This window comes from Patella vulgata, chromosome 5, assembly GCF_932274485.2.
Source record: "Patella vulgata chromosome 5, xgPatVulg1.2, whole genome shotgun sequence".
Taxonomy (NCBI): domain Eukaryota; kingdom Metazoa; phylum Mollusca; class Gastropoda; family Patellidae; genus Patella; species Patella vulgata.
Genome location: NC_065883.2, coordinates 69261737 through 69281420, shown reverse-complemented (window position 1 = coordinate 69281420; position 19684 = coordinate 69261737). Strand labels below are relative to the sequence as shown.

At 39.2% G+C, this 19684-nt stretch overlaps 1 protein-coding gene across 4 annotated transcripts in view; it reads left to right on the top strand.

Moving 5' to 3' along the window:
- The window catches only part of LOC126820626 (protein FAM167A), a 45270-nt gene extending 37048 nt beyond the window's left edge, over nt 1–8222 (top strand). For all 4 annotated transcript variants that reach the window (XM_050548711.1, XM_050548708.2, XM_050548710.2 and 1 more), the window contains exons 2-4: nt 1195–1587; nt 3304–3495; nt 4337–8222. In XM_050548711.1, coding sequence (XP_050404668.1) covers nt 1282–1587; nt 3304–3495; nt 4337–4591 — 753 coding nt within the window. In that variant the 5' untranslated portion in view covers nt 1195–1281 and the 3' untranslated portion in view covers nt 4592–8222. The remainder of the gene's footprint in view (nt 1–1194; nt 1588–3303; nt 3496–4336) is intronic.
- The last annotated feature ends 11462 nt before the right edge of the window (nt 8223–19684 follow it).

Below are 19684 nucleotides of genomic sequence, written 5' to 3'. Positions count from 1 at the left end.
AATGTAACAAATTACATGTAAATAAAACTCTTTCATTTTTTCGTCAAAAAATCAAAAATATAAAAAAAGAAACCGAACGAACAATAAAATATGTCATTTTACTTTGATCTTTTCAACAAATATAAAAATACATCTAATTAACATACTAAAAATGAACTTCAAACATTACAGCCTTGACAGTTGTACAGAAATAAACCACATTACGATAAATGACAATCACAAGACGATATTGTTTTGAACATCCTTTTGATAAATCAAATTACACCTATATTATATTGAAGAGAGGAAATTGTCAGGAGAAAATAGGCTTGTTATCAAATTTCTGTGGGCTCAATATAAAACTAACAAACCTCTGTGGGTGGTAAGTGAATTATACGTTTGTCAAGCTTAAGTCGACCTGGCTAAAGGAGAACGGGTTGATGTAGCTTCCGATCTGCGTGGTGAGTGAATTTTAATACGAGTAACGGCGGTGTAACGTTCTTTATTGATTGAAGGGTGATATTAGGTGTTAAATATCGTACAGGGTGTACTTTCTGTTTTCTGGATTATTGATACAGCTACCCATTTGAAGAGTTTGTATATCTCGCTTGTTTGACTATTAGATCAGTTTGGACATGATACGTAGGTTGGGTGCAGCTGCGTGATCAATTTGGTGGTTAAAGTTCGACTTTTCGGAGAGATCCACGGTGGATTTGTGAGTTACGCGAGTTGGCTCACGGATAATGGGAACGTGCTCAGCTCAATTGGAATAACCCGGGACACCTTGGTAAGGGTGCATGCGACATATTCACAGAGAGAGAGAGAGAGAGAGAGAGAGAGAGAGAGAGAGAGAATGAGTGAGAGAGATGGGGTTTAACGTTCACTCGACTTAAACTAGGTCATTTCGGCACTAACATATGGTTCAATTTTATTTCAATAATTCGCTTGCGCGTAGGGGGCCGGAGAAAACCCATGAGGTTGGACAGGCGGCCCTACTCCTTGTCACGTACAACCGGGCAATCGAAACCACGCCAGTTTACTCAAAATTGAACCATGTGTTAGTCCCGAAATGACCTTAAACACCTCTCTCTCTCTCACCCTCTCTCTCTCCCTCTCTCTCTCTCTCTTTCTTTGTTTTTGTATTTTGTAATCTAGATTTTATAAACGTTTGTTTTTGTATTTCAGATTTTATAAACGTTTAATTTTGTATTTCAGATTCTATAAACTTTTGTTTTGAAGAAAATCTATCAGGAAACAGACATAGTAGAGCATGGATTGGGTTGGTTTGAATTACCTATATTTATGATGGGTGGTAAGAAAGAAGACACCCCTCCAATCAAAGATCAACGTCGTCCATTGTCTATCATTGTTGAGAGTGATAGTAGCGATGATGACCAGAAGAAGAATCATATTATAAAAGCCCCAAGGTTTGATAAACAAGAAACATTTAAAAAACCTCGAAATATACAAAATACAATTCCGAGGATAGAAATAACGGAAGCACCAACTCAGTTTGTGGAGAAAAATAATAACGTTAAAGTCAACGGAGATCAAGAGGATGACGACGATGATATTTTAAACGAATCTGATTTACAACTTTTAAAACAGGTATGATATCTTAAAGAGATTAATGGGCAACGGTGGATCAAGCGATTTATACGCTTGGTCACTGATGCCAGGGCCCCACTGTCGAGCCATGCGTAACGATAGGATTGTCTCGATTGATTCCACGATCTGCTACGTGCAGATAAGTTCGGATACGTGTCGATACGGTCATCAGGATTGCTGCGACTGACCCCAATATATGATAATGTCCGGCCCACACCGCCACGACTTGCCCAGACTCTACCCAACGCAACGTCTTGTCTCAGATAATCAGTTTAGTGTGGACAGTCCCACGACCACGATTCAATCGATTTCCGTCGCGTCGTGGCCCGTCGGTCCGACTGAGCATGTTCAATCGTAGTTGGATGCAGTCGTAACCCATCGTGTTTGTGTGGACACTCACACGACACGATCAATTGTCTTACTGTTGTTTAGTCGATCAGAGAGTAGCATTTAGTCATGTGACTGTGCAGGTCATGTGCTCCTTGTTTTCCCAGGAAAATTCAAGATAGCAGATTTTTCGAGCAGTCAACTTCAGCAGCATCTTGGCAAAATATATAATCACTTTTATGCTTCCGGTTTACTTTTGGAATAACTCGCTAGAGGGAAGTGGCGTAACTCACGATTACTCCAGGACAGAAGTTACGGTTTCAATCGTAGCACGAATTGTGATAGTGAGAACCTAGCATAACCAAGATTTCCGGATTTCGATCCAGGTGTTGGCAGAGAAGGTTTCTCGGGATTTTCCGGCGTGCCCCCCCCCCCCCCCTTCGTATGACGAGTGGCCTTTCAAGTCTAGTCGTTCGGATGGGAGAAAAACTGAGATCGAGTGTACAGACTGACGTCACTGGCATAAAAGTACCCTTGACAGTTGGAATTCGAAATAAGAGTAGACCATAGCGCCACTGATAGGCTTGATTAGCCCGAAATGTAGGACGTACCCGTATGCACCCCCCTCCCCCTTTCATCCACTGAAAGATCAGGAAGTTCGTAACCTGAAACATAAGAGAAGGGGAAACACCACTGTAGGGGGGCACCCCTCCGCCCACGCTCGTATTGCACATGACGTGTTACTCTTACAATGACCAATGCAGTGTGTTGACTGGGCTTAAACCATAAAGGGACTATGCCGATTAGAACAGAGTCTCAAAAATTAAAGTCTGAGTGCGTATGGAATTTAAGCACCAAAATATATAGGAATTGTGTATTGACCTTGTCTCAAAATTTCAGCCCAAAACTGCTTATCCGGACACGTAACCCTTTTAAGATTTCGGGTCAATTTTTTCGTTGGGTGACCTGATAATCGATTCCCGTTTCTTGAGAGGTCTATACAGTGAATGACCCATGTGCTGTACTTGATAACGGACGGTAAATTTCACCTAAACATTATTTTTATAAAAAAATTCTGGTTTATCCAGACACCGTATAATATAGTTTGAGACACCGGTCTCCATTACCAGAAGAAGACTGACTGATTTAAGTTGTTTGCAAACGTATCACAAATATTGGGTTACTTGCTCGCCCCGTAGGTAGAGGGTTTTAAGGCATTTTAACACAAAATTAAGCAGTTTTATTCTCCAAAAAGTTATCGGGATTGGCCCTTTAATTCCCATCCTCCTATCCTATATGGTTAACGCAATTTGCTACTTGATTTTGATAAACCAAAATCCATACCGTGTTTTACCGTATAATTAATAAATTAATAAATGTACCATTCAGGTAACAACAAGATTGAACCTGAGTACCAGAAGACAGAGTTATACCGTCTGGAAGTCAGAGAATATAGATCGTTCACCTCGGTTAATGCGGGCCGATAAACCGAAGCTATCCATGGATGGGCATGACAATAAACTTACAGATGAACGTAAACAGAGAATAGATGACGCACTCGAATGGCTTAGGAAAGAATTGGTAAGTTTCTACAGTACTGGGAACAAAAGTTGTTTTATTACACGTCATTATTATGATCAGTATATACCTTGAATACAAACAGATTAGCGGCGATATCTCGGGCCATGGTGGCTTGCTAACCCAGAATATCCGGTTCGATTCTGGTGAAACCGGAGAATGCTCCTCGTCATTGTCTAGTGTCGTTTCCCATTGTTCAGTGGTGCAGGACAGAGGCCATGATAAGGAACATCGTCTAGCTGTATGAAAAACCGTGGTTCCAAAACCACTTGGCAGGTGGAATTCGACGAAGTGTGGCCTGACACGTCACTGTCTGGGCAAAATGCACCTCGCGGGACACTGCTTGGCGTATACCCGTCCTTGTTGGCCCGGTTTGTACTTGTTACTTTGTTTCAGCAGGATATGATTGCCTTATTACTTTGTTTCAGCATGATATGATTGCCTTGTTACTGTGTTTCAGTATGATATGATTGCCTTGTTACTTTGTTTCAGTATGATATGATTGCCTTGTTACTTTGTTTCAGCATGGTATGATTGCCTTGTTACTTTGTTTCAGTATGATATGATTGCCTTATTACTTTGTTTCAGCATGATATGATTGTCTTGTTACTTTGTTTCAGTATGATATGATTGCCTTGTTACTTTGTTTCAGTATGATATGATCGCCTTGTTACTTTGTTTCAGTATGATATGATCGCCTTGTTACTTTGTTTCAGTATGATATGATTGCCTTGTTTCTATGTTTCAGCATGGTATGATTGTCTTGTTACTTTCTTTCAGCCATAATATGATTGCCATGGTACTTTGTTTCAGCATATGATATTGCCTTGTTACTTTGTTTCAGCATGATATGCGAGTACAGGATCAAGAACTGGCCCGGCAATTTCTCACATTAAAACACGACATACAGCAGGTCAAACTAACTAAGAGCTGTGAAGAACATCAGGACATGTTGGAAGAAGTACAGTGTGAATTAGAAGAACTGGAAGATCTACCCGATGTTCTCGATCTTCCAGCCTATGGACTCAGTGATAATCCATTGAAACATTTAGGTGTTACTAGAATGAATATACACAGCAGACGATTCTCAACGTGTTGACCAAATATGGCATTGATAGTTTTTTATGAATGAGTCTCTCTGCTATAATGTGAATGTCCGAATTTTGGAATCGGTACAAAATTGTAAAATAATTGATATTAGTAGACAAATCGTTCGAAATATTGTTTATAAATGAACATGGATTGCGATTAGTTAGTGCGTGGTAAAAGAGTGTGGTTTAGAATCTCTAGGTTAGTTCGTGGTAAATGAACGTGATTGGGATTATCAAAGTTAGTGTGTACTAACTGAACACGAGATTCCCTGATTAGTGCGTGGTAAATGAACGTGGTTTAGAATCTCTAGGTTAGTGCGTGGTAAATGAACGTGATTGTGGTTATCTAGGTTAGTGCGTACTAACTGAACATGTGATTCTCTGATTAGTTCGTGGTAAAAAAAAAACCTGATTGAGGTTAACAAGGTTAGTGCGTGGTAACTGAACATAGGATTCTAGGTTCTCTGATTAGTTGTGGTAAATGAACGTGATTGGGGTTATATAGGGTAGTGTGTAGTAAATGGTCATGATTGCGATTATCTAGGGTAGCTAGTGGGTGGTAACTGTAGGTGACTAAGAGACTTTAGGTTAGTGCGTGATAACTGTAGGCGACTAAGACTCTTTAATTTAGTGCGTGGTTAATGTTTGAATTTTAGGAGTGATCAACATATCAAGTGGAAGTGGATAATCTGTTATTGATTCCGATATGTGACCTGATTTTATTAAAATTCAAATACAGACGCGAGTGTGTTCTCTTCTATTCAGTTGACGGGCACACTTCCTGCCAGTAACAGATGTGAGATCTGGAACTCCAAAATTCCGAAAGGTTCATTATTAGTATAATGTAAAATATATATGTCAAATACTTTAAACATGAATTCTTTGATAAGGTTCGGTCACAACAGCATGTGGGCTAGTCACACCAGAACAGTCCCATAATGAGAAGTGATACAGGGGCTCTCGTGAGGGTTAGGCACGCACATGACAACTGTCAAATTGAATGAATGATCGAATGAAAATAAACAAAACATAAGGTTGCCCCCAAATGTATAGCAGACACAGACATGCGAAAACATCAACAATATCGTGATGAGGGGTAGGCATGCCATGCATCGCGCACGACACCAGCAAAATAAAAGTGAATATTAGATTGGACCGTGTCTTTAATAGTAGCAAACACAGACATGAGAAAGCAATCAACAATAACGTATTGGCGTCCATATTTAAAATGCCGGAAGTGAAATCAATACACCACCTGTTATTAAAGTTGTTGAGTGCGATATTGTATTTTGATGTAAAATGGTATTTTTTTTATTAAGAATAATATGTGTAGTTTAATGGTCGAGTGCGAGACATTAAGTAATATATTGATATCATACGCAATGTCTTGCACGAGACCATTAAACAACTTAAAATACAGACACTATCCAGCACGTGCATTTGAATAAAATACATCACGCGCGTCCAATATTTCAACTAGTATAATAATGTACGCTTGGCACATTGCCCGTACCATTATTTGAAATAATGGTACGCCTACATCAAAGGATGACGTCACATCTGTATTTTAAAATTGTATAGTGCACTCAGACATCGACACGAATGTAAACACTATAAATAGAATTATCATAACAAAAATAACGTCAGACAAGGACATGCGCCGTGAGCACGTTATATGAATTTATTACCGTTTTAGAAACAGACATGCTAATACAGAGAACAACTTTGTCTTTGGCAAAATTGTGACGATACCTTGATGTCATTGTATATGTGTTCTAAAATGGTTGAGGGTATCATCGGCCATGATAAAATTCATTCCAGAAAACACTATAAGGAGGGAGAGGAGTGGGTCATTTCGGAACTAATATATGGTTCAATTTCATTTCAATAATTCGCTTGCGCATAAGGTCCTTAGCTGTGGGAGGAAACCGGAGGGCCCGGAGAAAACCCATGATGCTGGACAGGCGACACTATTCCCTGTCGCACACACGAGGGAAATCGAGACCATGCCACTTGACTCAGTTACAGACCTTATGATCAGTAAACACTACTGTATTCAATTGTTTATAATATATGCAAAAATACTATTGTGTTATATTAACACCCGGATAAATTCATGTCTGTTTACGTTGACGAAACAGTCGACAAAATATTCTGTAACACTATTTATATTGTATTATTTTATAAATATATTTTTCAATTTAAAGGCTTTCTTCCACATTAAGAAAATCGCCGAATCCTGTAAAATTTCAAAAAAATATTTTTGAAATTTTATGTACATCTATGTGTGAAACTTGTCAGTCCTGGAGTTTTTGGGTCTGACAAACAAATTTTGCCCAATCGTTTGGATGGGATGAAGGCGCCAAGGTCCACCAACGTATACATGGAATCTATAAACTTATCATTAAAATAATTTGTGTGAAATTTTGCCTTATTATTTGGGTGAGTCGGGGCAAAATTTCCCCTATAGCATACTGTATGACGTATATCCGTCTTTATTATCCTGGATGGTGCCATGTTCCTGAAGCAAGTTTTACAACATCTGGACGCTGCTAGATTATTTAAAGATACATTATGTAAGATTTAGATAAAGAGCTGACCATTCTTACTATAATAGCTCAAAAATAGATAATGTAAAATGAAAATATTGAAACTTTCATTCAAATTATTTCATTCTGAGCCACGTTATCACTGGCTCAGTTTTGACAAGACAAGTGCATAGTGGTAACCAGGGCACTGGTATATTCGAGACTTAGCCTCGCTTTCCCATTTTTAATCTAGTTAAATCTCGAGTATCCGATGCCACCGAGAGTTGATTATGATATTGTTTTGTTAATAAATGTCTAATTAATAGTTTATATAACATTCCAGGCCTAAAGAAATACCTGCAATAGGCAGTCTTAGCTCTTGCATAATGTATGTTTAATTTGCAATTCCCGAACTTATAGCTACATTTTCTCTCTTTACTGCAGACACGTGAACAATAGCGTCCAATCAGAAGTTGTGACACTAAGGCAAGCAATTCAACTACCGTGACCTCCACAACTTTGCAACTCGATTATCACAGGTACACATTTTAGCTGGAAATTTGCGATGATTCCGGAATCTGGTAGGCTTATAAGCTGGGTGAATACCCAGTCGAAATTAGTGCCGAAATATGCACTGAGTGAAAGCGAGATCAGGTCTTCTATTGAAGATGGGTTGGTACAGAACTCTTATATCCAATTCCAAATACCAAGGGATTTTTGTTTTATGTGCACGCCAATATGTACACGAGGGTCTCCGTTTATCGTACCATCCGAACGACTATATACGTTATCCCTTGCCAGGTCTTCTGTTTTGCACCACTGGCAAGGGGGAACCAGGCCGATGAACAATCCCGGCCGAAGCAGGGATCGAAAACGGTACCTCAAGGTCTTACTCACCGCGTCCCCGTGGCACTCGCAAGTTATGAATGATATTACGTTAAGACACGTAAATTTTATAACAGATAAAAATATGTTCAAATCTATTTTATTATTGGTGAATATTTTTTGAATATTTATGAATGAAATGTGTTTAAATTATTTTATTCCAGCTTCTGTTAATGTCGTATTTTAAGACAAACACCGATTGTTAAATAAAGTGTTATTATTATTATGTTGTCGTGTTTTTCTGGAGAGAGAGACAGAGAGAGAGAGAGAGAGAGAGAGAGAGAGAGAGAGAGAGATGGGTTAGGTCATTTTTCGGGACTAACGTATGGACCAGGAGAAAACGCACGAGGCTGGATAGGCCACCCCACTCCTTGTCACGTGCAACCGGGAAATCGACACCTCGTCAGTTGACTCAATGACAGACCTCATGATACAACGTCACTAGACACAAACTTGGCCATTTCGGGTCCAACATATGGTTAAATTTTATTTCAATAAAACCCACGAGGTTGGACAGGCGACCCTACTCCTTGCCACGTACACCTAATCGAAACCACGCCAGTTGACTCAATGACATACCTGATGATGCAACGCACACGCGCTAACCCCCATTGGTAAAGAGAGAAATGAAATGGGGTTTAACGTCCTACTGTTCTGCCCCGATTCTGATAAAGAGAAATGAAATGAAATATGGTTTAATGGCACATCAGCATCAACCGGGCTATAGAGAGGAAGAGAAAGGGGTGTTTTTCTGCGATTGTCTCGAGAGTAATGTTGAGTAAATGGGGTTAAAATGACGACAACATGAAAGCCATGGTGGCTCAGTGGATACGGCTCTAGCTCACTATCCATCATACTAAACTTATTCTGTCTGTCTATAATTAGCAAGATACCTGGATTAGCCCGGCGCCCAAATTCGCCAGGGGGTCAATTCGCTGAGGGCCCATATTCACCCGGGGCCCAAATTCATCCGGGACCCAAGTTCGTCCGGGCCCAAAATTCGATGGGCTAAAACATTCACGGGGTCGGGCCGATTAATTTGGTATCACGTATGTGGGGTGGAACGCGGCAATGAAGAGTTATTCGCCCGGGGCCTAAATTCGATGGGCTAAAACATTCACCGGGTCATGCCGATTAATTTGGTATCACGTATGTGGGGTGGAACGCGGCAATGAAGAGTTATTCGCCCGGGGCCTAAATTCGATGGTCTAAAACATTCACGGGGTCATGCTGGTTTATTTGATACCATATATTTTGGGGTGGATCGCGGGGACGAACTGTGCTGGGCCAATTTATTTATATAGAATACTGTGCATGCTCAATATAAAGGGAGATAACTATAGTTACCCATTGGTTATAAGGATTCAGACCCCACAACATAATCCATGAATTAATATTTTTTAAACATTTATCTTTTTTCATGTTATCTGAATGGTATTGGGAAAGAGAAGGTACCCCATCTTTCGACCCCATCTAAGCGGTGGCTCGCTAACCTGGAGGTCCCGTGTTTGACCACTGCGTTGGCCGAGAAAGTTCATCCGGATTTTCCGGTGTGGTTCCCCCACATCAGTGGTGCAGGACAGAGGACCAGGCAAGCGACAACGTATGGTCATAGCCGTTCGTATGGAACAACAAACTGAATTCCCATGCACATAAAAGATCCCTTGGCAGTTGAAATTCGATAAAAGAGTAGTTCGTATCGCCGCCAATTTCCCTCATAACACACTGAATGGCGTATACCCGTCCTGTATACCCGTCCTGCTTCTGTTCGAAGCAGAACAGTAGGACGTTAAACCCCATTTCATGTCATTTCATTACATTTCTGTGTGAAATCACAACGCCATTGACCAAGCAAAATATACTACATTATTTGTCACATTAATTGTAAAAGTCAATGGACTGCATCGTTTATGACGTTGGAGCACATAATTACTTGTATGTGTTCTGTTCATACACAGAGAGAGAGAGAGAGAGAGAGAGAGAGAGAGAGGGAGAGAGAGAGAGAGAGAGATGGGTTTAACGTTCACTCGACACAAACTAGGTCATTTCGGGACTAAAATATGATTCAATTTTATTTCAATAATTCGCTTGCACGTAGGGGTCTTTAGCAGTGGGAGGAAACCGGGGGACACGGAGAAAAAACCCACGAGGTTGGACAGGCGACCGTACTCCTTGTCACGTACAACCGGGGAATCAAAACCACGCCAGTTGACTCAACGACATTATGATACAGTGCGCATGTGCTAACCATTCGCCCCCCCCCCTCCACTGTCTTTTGAAACAGCTAGTAGTAGTGGAGTGATTTTGATCGACCTTTGGTGTTGTGCGGATATATAGTCCCAGTTTGTATATTGTTTATAAATTCTGCCATGTTTGACAGTATAATCCACCACTGACCCACAGTCCGTCATTATAGGTAGATTTTTCAGAGCACGTGTTTTTTGGTTACACATAGTAATATGAAAAACAATTATTCAATTGCCCCCACCCCACCCCGACCCGCCAAGCACAACTATAACTAAGCATATAATCCAACCGTGCGGAAACTATCTCGAAATGCGTGTGAGTTTTCATTTTTTTTCAAAACCCCTTTTAAATACTATGCTTCGTAAAAAAAACTGCGCAATATGAGAAGCACTAACACTTTTCGTGACTATTTCTATTTTTCTCGTGTTTCCTTATCTAGTGACATTCAATTACTTTTTTGAATATCAGATATCCTCTCAAAGAAATCCTCTCACTTTTGGTCTTCGAAGGAATTATTAGTGAGCAAAAATTTGCCCGTGCATCTGTTATCACCCGTCACTTATATATAAGGATAACTCGTGTTTTTCTTTAGCGTTAGTCACTTCCGTTTTTTGAAATCTTCATAACGCATCTATCGTAGCAATGATATCCTTGTTAAAATTATATTTGGAACGTGTTCAACCAGTTTTATCACATGAGATAATGACTGACATCAATTTAATGTAACTAGGATTAAGGCTTGTGATAGTTGATGAGATTGTGGTTAGCCTTGTTTATATCTGTGACCGTGACGAAATCTGCAGGTGGCCTTAATATTTAGACCTAATTGGTTCTGGCTTATTTGGGGATATGGGCGTGTATATTCTTCCGTATAGTTAGGCCCGCCACACCACCTGGATTTTGGTTATCACAAATTCAAAGACCTTTTCTACAAAGTGAAACAGGGGCCATAACTCAAGAATCCTTTAACCGAAATTGTTGAAATTTCTCTCTCTCTTTATGTGGGCGTAATGTTAATGTTCGCGTTTCAAAGGACATTCCCAAATGTATTAATCCTATCAATGTATATTTGCTTTATCCTTTATTCCCGGTGTCAACAAAAAGAACTTCAAAATTATCAATCGCAGTATATTGAATTTTGTTGGAATGAAATGAAATGAAATGGGGTTTAACGTCCTACTGTTCTGCTCCTATGCTGGGCTAATGAAGACGGGTTGTTGGAATGAACGCATTTTTATATCAATTACTGTTTTTGAAATCTTTTTATGTATCTTGTTCCCTTTTGCTTTGTCAGGAGTTATGATATACCCGTGGAGGACACCATTTTTCAAAATGGAATTAACAATTTAACCAAGACCTTCTCGGATTAATATAAGTATAGTATATTTATGTACATAATAACTGAGATATAACGGATTAATATAAGTATAGTGTATTTATGTACGTAATAACTGATATATAACGGGTTAATATAAGTATAGTATATTTATGTAGATATTAACTGATATATAACGGATTAATATAAGTATAGTATATTTATGTAGATATTAACTGATATATAACGGATTAATATAAGTATAGTATATTTATGTAGATATTAACTGATATATAACGGATTAATATAAGTATAGTATATTTATGTAGATATTAACTGATATATAACGGATTAATATAAGTATAGTATATTTATGTACAATCTGGTTAAACCACAGATCCTATTTCGTTTCGTTTTTATAGTTCGAAATTTCGTTTTACTTGTCTTCACTACACTTGGATCTGGAAGAGTTGTTATTTAACTCGTGTTCTGAATGGTGTCATGGATAAGCCAATGAAACGGTCTGTTACGGCAAGCTTTAGGCGTGTTTTTCACGGAACTGTGGGTAATCCACTAGTAACAGCCACTGCAGTAATGAAATGGGGTTTGACGTCCTACTGTGGACCAGAAAAACAGCCGTTAAACACTACTTCTTTTCACAAGTTTAAATGTAAAGTTTGCGGTTGCTGAACTTTCTATCCAGTAAAAACTTAATCAATCGGGTTCATTAAATTCAGACAAAAAACCCGAGCATTTAGTCAATTTGTTTGATTGTTCAAAGACATTATTATCGGAAGGGGGTCAATTAAGGCTTGAGTATTTGTTAATTGAATATCAGGAAGTTTTTGCGAAGCATCAGTTTGATCTGGGGAATTTTACTGTAATGGAATACGTCATCGAAACGAATGACGCTAAACCAATTAAACAGCCTATAAGACGTACACCCGTTTGTTTTACAAAGGAGGAAGAGGGACATTAACAAAAAAAATGTTAGATGCGAAAGTCAGTCAACTGTCAATCTCAAATTGGGCATCTCCTCCTGTCTTAATCCGTAAAAAAGATGGAACGGTCCGATGGTGTATAGATTACCGGAAATTAAACGCGGTTGCGACTAAAGATATATTTCCCCTTCCCCTCGTTGACGAATGTATGGATGCATTGTCCGGAAATAAATGGTTCTCGAAATTAGATGCAAATTCTGCGTATTGGCAAATTCCCCTTAAGGAAGAAGATAGGAAAAAGACCGCTTTTATCACGATATAAGTCCAGTATAATTTACTGTTAGACAAAATTACCAGCGATGACCCCGTTAGTATAACGGCTACTGGAGATCCGAACGACCCCCGGATATGAAATGAAATGGGGTTTAACGCCCTACTGTTCTACTAAACTGGGCTAATGAAGACGAGCATACGCCATACAGTGTGCTATGAGGGAAATTTTGCCCGGGCAGCGGCGCTAAGGCCTACTCTTATATCGAATTCCAACTGCCAAGGGATCTTTTACGTGCACGCCAATATGTACACGGGACCTCGGTTTTTCGTCCCACCCGGCCCTCCGTCCTGCATCACTGACAAGAGGAAACCACGCCAGAAAATCTGGATGAACTTTCTCGGCCAATGCAGGGATCGAACACTCGACCTCCAGGCTAGCGAGCCAGCGTCTTACCCACTTAGCTACGTGATCCCCGACCCCCGGATAAACGTCGTAACTATTGATGAAGTTGAGGACGATGACGTAGTAGGCCAGGCAATTTCCCTAATTGACTATTCTTTGGAGACGATTTAAACCGCTCAAGTTAATAATCTAGACTTAGGGATTATTCTGACTTGACTGAATTCGGGAATCGAACAGGAAGAAAGCGATTTAACCTTAAAAAATCCGGCGGTAAAACATTTCTGGATTAACTGCAATTTATTTCTTTTCGATAATGGTGTTCTTCGCGTAAACCGACCTAGAAATTTGTCCGACACTCGGTTGGTTGTACCGGAAGAATTAAAGACTGAAATTTGTCGACTATGTCTGGTCACCAGGGGCCTGTTTCACGAAATTTTAACTAAGGATAAAATCCAAATTTTAGTAGATACACTGTACTTCAATTTTGATTGGCTAAGCACTAAAATCAACCTAATACTATCCAATCAAATTACTAAAATTTTGATTTTATCTTAGTGAAAATTATGTGAAACAAGCCCCAAGGTATTCAGAGAACGAAGGATCGCACCAAACAACAGTTTTATTGGTATGGCATGACAGAGTGTGTACGCGCCTATGTCACGTCTTGTGGGACGTGTAATATCAATAAAAATACGCAGACAAAAGCCCGTTATAAATTGAATAGATATCACGCGGGATCGCCGATGGAGAGTGCACCTATAGATATCTTAGGGCCGTTAAGCAGGCGGGTAATGAGTACATCTTGATGATGGTTGACCAGTTTTCAAAGTGGGTTGAATGTATCCCTCTACAGTCGCAAAATGCGGAGGTTATTGCCAAGGCAGCAGTGAACGAATTCTTTTCGCGTTTTGGCTGCCCGTTTCAAGTTTTGACGGACCAGGGGAGAAACATCGAAATCAATTTATTCACCACGTTATGTAAAGTGTTAAAAATTCAGAAGGGTCGCACTACCCCTTATAGACCGTCATCTAACGGACAAGTTGAACGTTATAATCGCACTCTTATGGAAGCAGTAAAGTGTTATATAGACGGTTGTCAAAATGATTGGGATATCTAGTGTTAAAGATACATTCCCGCGTACTAACTATGCGATTTGATGATATATTTGGACTAAAAACATATTCAAAGTAACCAATCTATCAAAAATTGGCTTCAATTCCCTCTCAAAACTTTGTATTCGCCGGGGATACCTATAGCTATAAGTAAGCGGTTGTTAGACGCAATGTCTGTCAACTTAGCTTCACTGTGGGAGGGTCCATTTTTCAGAATGTATTTATCATTACTTACTGTACATTACTATACATATTGAGGCCTAAGTAAATTCTTAATTATTTCTGTCAACTTCTTTTTCCGCTGTTTATTTGCAGAGTCTTTTGTACGTTGACACCCCTCAATGTTCCCAAAACCGCCTAACCATTTGATCAACAGTCGGGTTGCCAGTTAGGGATACCCTGACAATTTTGCCCAGTGCTTGCCCCGTGGACGTTATTTGGGTAATCCAGTATATTTCTAGTAAGATTGGGTGTCTATACTTTCCATATATACCAAACTTGACATACTATAAATACTTTTCTTGGAAAGTATCTTTAATAGACAGACGGGTTATACGGCTAATGATCTAATGTTAGGGCGAGAAATCAATCACGCCGCGTAACTCATGTATAGTTCACCCGTTCAGAACGCTGGTGACGTAGATTCGTTCGTTTCAAAACTGGAACATGCTTTAGTTGAAATTATTTGGCATTGCGTTTTTAATGGCTTTGAGTGTATTAACAAACTAATCCGTGTTGGTGTCTTTACCGAATTTTTACGGTAAAGGCAGCGTATAGCACCATGGGTCGTTTGTCAGACGCTAGACCGGTCGCCACATCCGGCGTATAACCCATGCATCCGTTTCTATTTTGGAACAGCCCTTGGTCGTCTAGTTGTTGGCTGGGTCTGGACTGGCTACTGTTGTATCTTTCTTCTTAATGACTTCACCATTGTGTTTTCTTACGATACCAAAATCAAATAAGTAACAGGGATAACGATAGTGTTTTTGCTAAACGTTTTTATGCCACAACAGTTACACAGTAGTCTACATTACACTATTTAAAATTAACATGTCCTGTAAAAGTCTAACCAGCGTGGCTAGACTCGGAAACCACTACATCGCGAAATGGTCGTCTAAAGAACCCAATGCGTGTCTGATCTCTAACGAATCCAATGCGCGTCTGACCATTCTAGCCCTCACCCCCTCTTATTTAAAGGTGCCTATTCTTTTGTCCGTAAGTGTTTACGTAAAAGACTGATAACAGCTAATTTCCAAATATGGAATGGACATGCACCCCAACCTGGATATCGACAGGGATTGTTACCTAATATGGTCAACAAATATGATATAATATGTTTTATAACAAAGAAACATGTAAATGGCCAACATGTTCATTAATTTATAGCTCAGTTAACGTTTCAAAATAACCAGCATATACTTATATGTTTGGTTATGAACTTAGAATCAATAATATGAAAGATAACACTAATGTTTCAGCCATCATATTTCTCCATTCTTTGTCTTTAGACCACATGTTCTGGTATTGTCACAATATTTTATAAACAATTTAATTTGCGTTTCAGAATAAACTTATACCATAGCTAATATTTTGGCAATGGAGAATAATTAATCAAGACCATAATATTATTTTACATATGTGTTCTTTAGCACAAATCCCTGCCATCCATATTACTACAAGCGTTGGTTTATTTTTTATTCTTTCAGATAAACTATGGACAACAGCTTTGGTAACAATTATTGGCGGCAATTGTCAACCCCGTACGGGCACCAAGCTAGAGGTCATAGGTCGCCACCTAGGGTCCACACTGTGAGGAGTGGTCTAGTTGATCCCAGGATCCGTAGGGGTGTTCTTGGACAGGAAGATTACCGGGCCGCGGTTGGAAGTGGGAATTTTTCATATCCTGCCCCTTGAGAGGATGTCCGATGGTGAGCCCCAAGATCACGTTTCACCACTTCAAATGCCAAACACATGACGCAGGAAACCAACTGTAATCCTGACAATATTCTAGACAATCACAGGCACCTAAAGCGCTGTGCCGGATGGTCCAGGGTAGGACTCAAGAACAAATGATATCATGTTTTAATTTGGGGGGTTTGGCTTCCGCCAGACAGTCAGATAAGAGTAGCTCATGGACCGGGGAGCGGTCTGTCGACAAACCCCATTAACTCTCCTGCTTGTCTCCTCTCTCTATTGGAGGTGCATAATGATTTGTTTAAATCAACTTAACATGGCTCAGCTTAACGTGTTGAAAATACCCTCCTCACCTTTTGATATTAATTCGCCTGTTGTTAAAACCGGGATGAGGAAATTGCTGTCCATTCTGTAATGGGAGAGTGGGAAATGAATTTAAATGAGGAAATTAATTTATCTTAAGACTATAAGACCAGTAAAAGAGAATGAGGGAGAATGCCACGGGTGTACATTTGAAAAAAAAAATCGTGGTGGCGTCTTGTGATTTTACCGCTGGTTGGATGGGGTATATTATTCGGTATACAGTATTTTCTGCAAGCTTACAAGGTATAGTTACAAAACTACAGAAATGATTTAATGGCACGTCAGCACCAACCGGGCTATATTGCGCCAAACATGTGGTGATTATTTCAAGACAATCTAAATCATAACACAAAATTTTATATGCATAAATAAAAACAATATCACAGTTTTATCATATTTAAAAATAAAAAAAATCTTTTATGCATATAATCAATAAAAATAGAAAATATAATATATATATATTATATACAAATTAAAATTTATAATAAACACCTGTCTCTTTTAAAAAGTTTAATATTTCGCAATATAGCCCAGGATGGGCAAATAAGTGATGTGCACTCGATCAAAATGTGCTTCACTGTCAAAGGAACATGACAGTGTTCACATTTCGGTTGAGGCTCTCGCTTCAAGATGAAAATATGAGTTAAAAAAGAATGACCAATGCGAGAGCGACACAAAACAACTTCATCCCTCCTGTTGGCTCTATAGGAGTTAGGCCAATCTCCTAAGAGAGGCTTGATGTGATGAAGTTTGTTTTTGCCTGCAAGATCCCAAGACCGCTGGCAGCTGTCATAAATAAACTTATTAATGGTAGATTTAAAATCTGTGAATGGTATTTAAAAATAGGATAAGGGAAGATCTAGTGCAGACTTGGCAGCCAAATCTGTTTGATCATTCCCTTTAATATCCATGTGACTGGAGAGCCAGCAAAGGGCAATGTCCTTGCTGATGAACGCGTATGATAGTAGCAGAAGATAAATGTCTGATACTAACGAGTGATCAAGCTGTTTGTTGTTTATTGCTTGTAATGAGGACAAAGAATCAGTAAAAATTATATATTTTAAATTAGCTGATGATTGAATGAACTCCAAAGCCTGAAAAATGGCCTGGAGTTCAGCTGCAAAGATGGACGTAGCAGGTGGGAGACGGACAGAACGGTCTCAGATGGTGTCACGGTAGCCGAAGCTACCCGATCATCATCTTTCGATCCATCTGTGTAAATAGGAGCATAATCACCATATTTAGACCTTAGCTCTCGAAAGAGAGATTAAAAAACCGTGGAGTTAGGCTAGTATCTCTCTTTTTATGTTGTGTAAGATCGAAATCAATCATTGGGGGAGATATAACCAATTCGTTAACAACGCAATGGATTTGGCATGCACGGGGTAACTGGAATGGCAAGAAAACCAGCTTTGATCATCTTAGGAATATCTAGTCTATCAAAGGTCAGGATGTAGGTGTTGGTTTGGATAATATTAACATTACGTTTTGCGTATGTAACACCTTGTGAGGCGCGATTTTCATGCATTTGTTCCTCATAGCTGCCTTTCAAATCCCGAGACAGAATAACACCTCTTGGTGAATTTAAAGAGTTATGCGATGCAACTTTTATATGAATTTTGGTTAAAGTCTTTGATTTTAATAATGAAGTGTAGCATGTGATTCTTTAGCACATTCCACGAACAAGGTACCATTAGCATTAAAAGATAGGTTGCCAGGCAACGAAACATACGCCCACAGCAGCTAAATCGTCCGGGCAGTCAACAAGAGTTGTCACATATTTTTATATCAAAATTCATTGAAAATCAATATACTTGTTTGTCTCAAGACTTTAAACTCTGTGTATCAATCTGAAGTCAATCGGATGATAACTTTAGCCTCTAAAGCGTCACAAGATTTTTCAAAGTGATCAAGGGCCATAACTCTGACAGTAATTATCGGAAATCGTTGAAAATCAATATAATTCTTTGTCTCATGACCTCAAACATTGTGTATCAATTTAAAGTCAATTGGATATTAACTTTAGCCTGTAGAGCATTTACAAGATTTTTTGAAGTGATCAAGGGCCATAACTCTGGCAGTAATTATCGAAAATTGCTGAAAATGAATAGACTTCTTCATCTCATGACCTTGATCACTGCGTCTTAATTTAAACTCAATCGGATATTAACTTTAGCCTCTAGAGCGTCCACAAGATTTTTTCAGTGATCAAGGGCCATAACTCTGGCAGTAATTAGCGGAAATCGCTGAAAATCAATAGATTTCTTCGTCTCATGACCTTAAACACTGTGTATAAATTTAAAGACAATCGGATATTGACTTTGACCTCTAGAGCATCCACAAATTTTTTTAAAGTGATCAATGGCCATAACTCTGGAAGTAATTATCGGAAATTGATCAAAATCAATAGGATTCTTCGTCTTATGACCTTAAACACTGTGTATGAATTTAAAGTCAATCGGATATTAACTTTGACCTCTAGGGTGTCCACAAGACTTTTTGAAGTGATAAAGGGCCATAACTCTGGCAGTAATTATCGGAAATCGCTGAAAATCAATAGGCTTCTTCGTCTCATGACCTTAAATACTGTATAAATTTAAAGTCAATTGGATATTAACTTTAGCCTCTAGAGCGTCCACAAGCAATTGTAGACGCCGGACCGACGACAATATACGACCACATTTCAATGTGGGCGTATAAAAAGGAGATGTTTACGAAGATATATATCGTTAGTACTTTGTATGACCAGAAATCTAGGCCAGGTTCGGGAAGTTTTGATTGATAATGGTTCCAAAACCTTGGTCGACATACGTTTGGTAGCACGAGTCTTGTTAGTTTGGGAAGCCATATGAGTAATTGAAAAGATTCATCCCTGTCTGCTCTCCAACCACTAAAGGGTTGCAATATCCATGCAGGCTACTGTGCGGATATCCAGCGCATGCGCCCTACGGGGACAGACAGGGATATACCTAGACAGAGTATTCTAAAAAAATTTACTCTACCTAGTTAAGCCGCTGCTTTAGGCACGTGGGAGGTGGAACTTCAACAAATATATTACAGAATAATGGAAACGATGCGCCTATACGTCAGCTAAAAGAGACAAAAGCCAATTGATCAGAG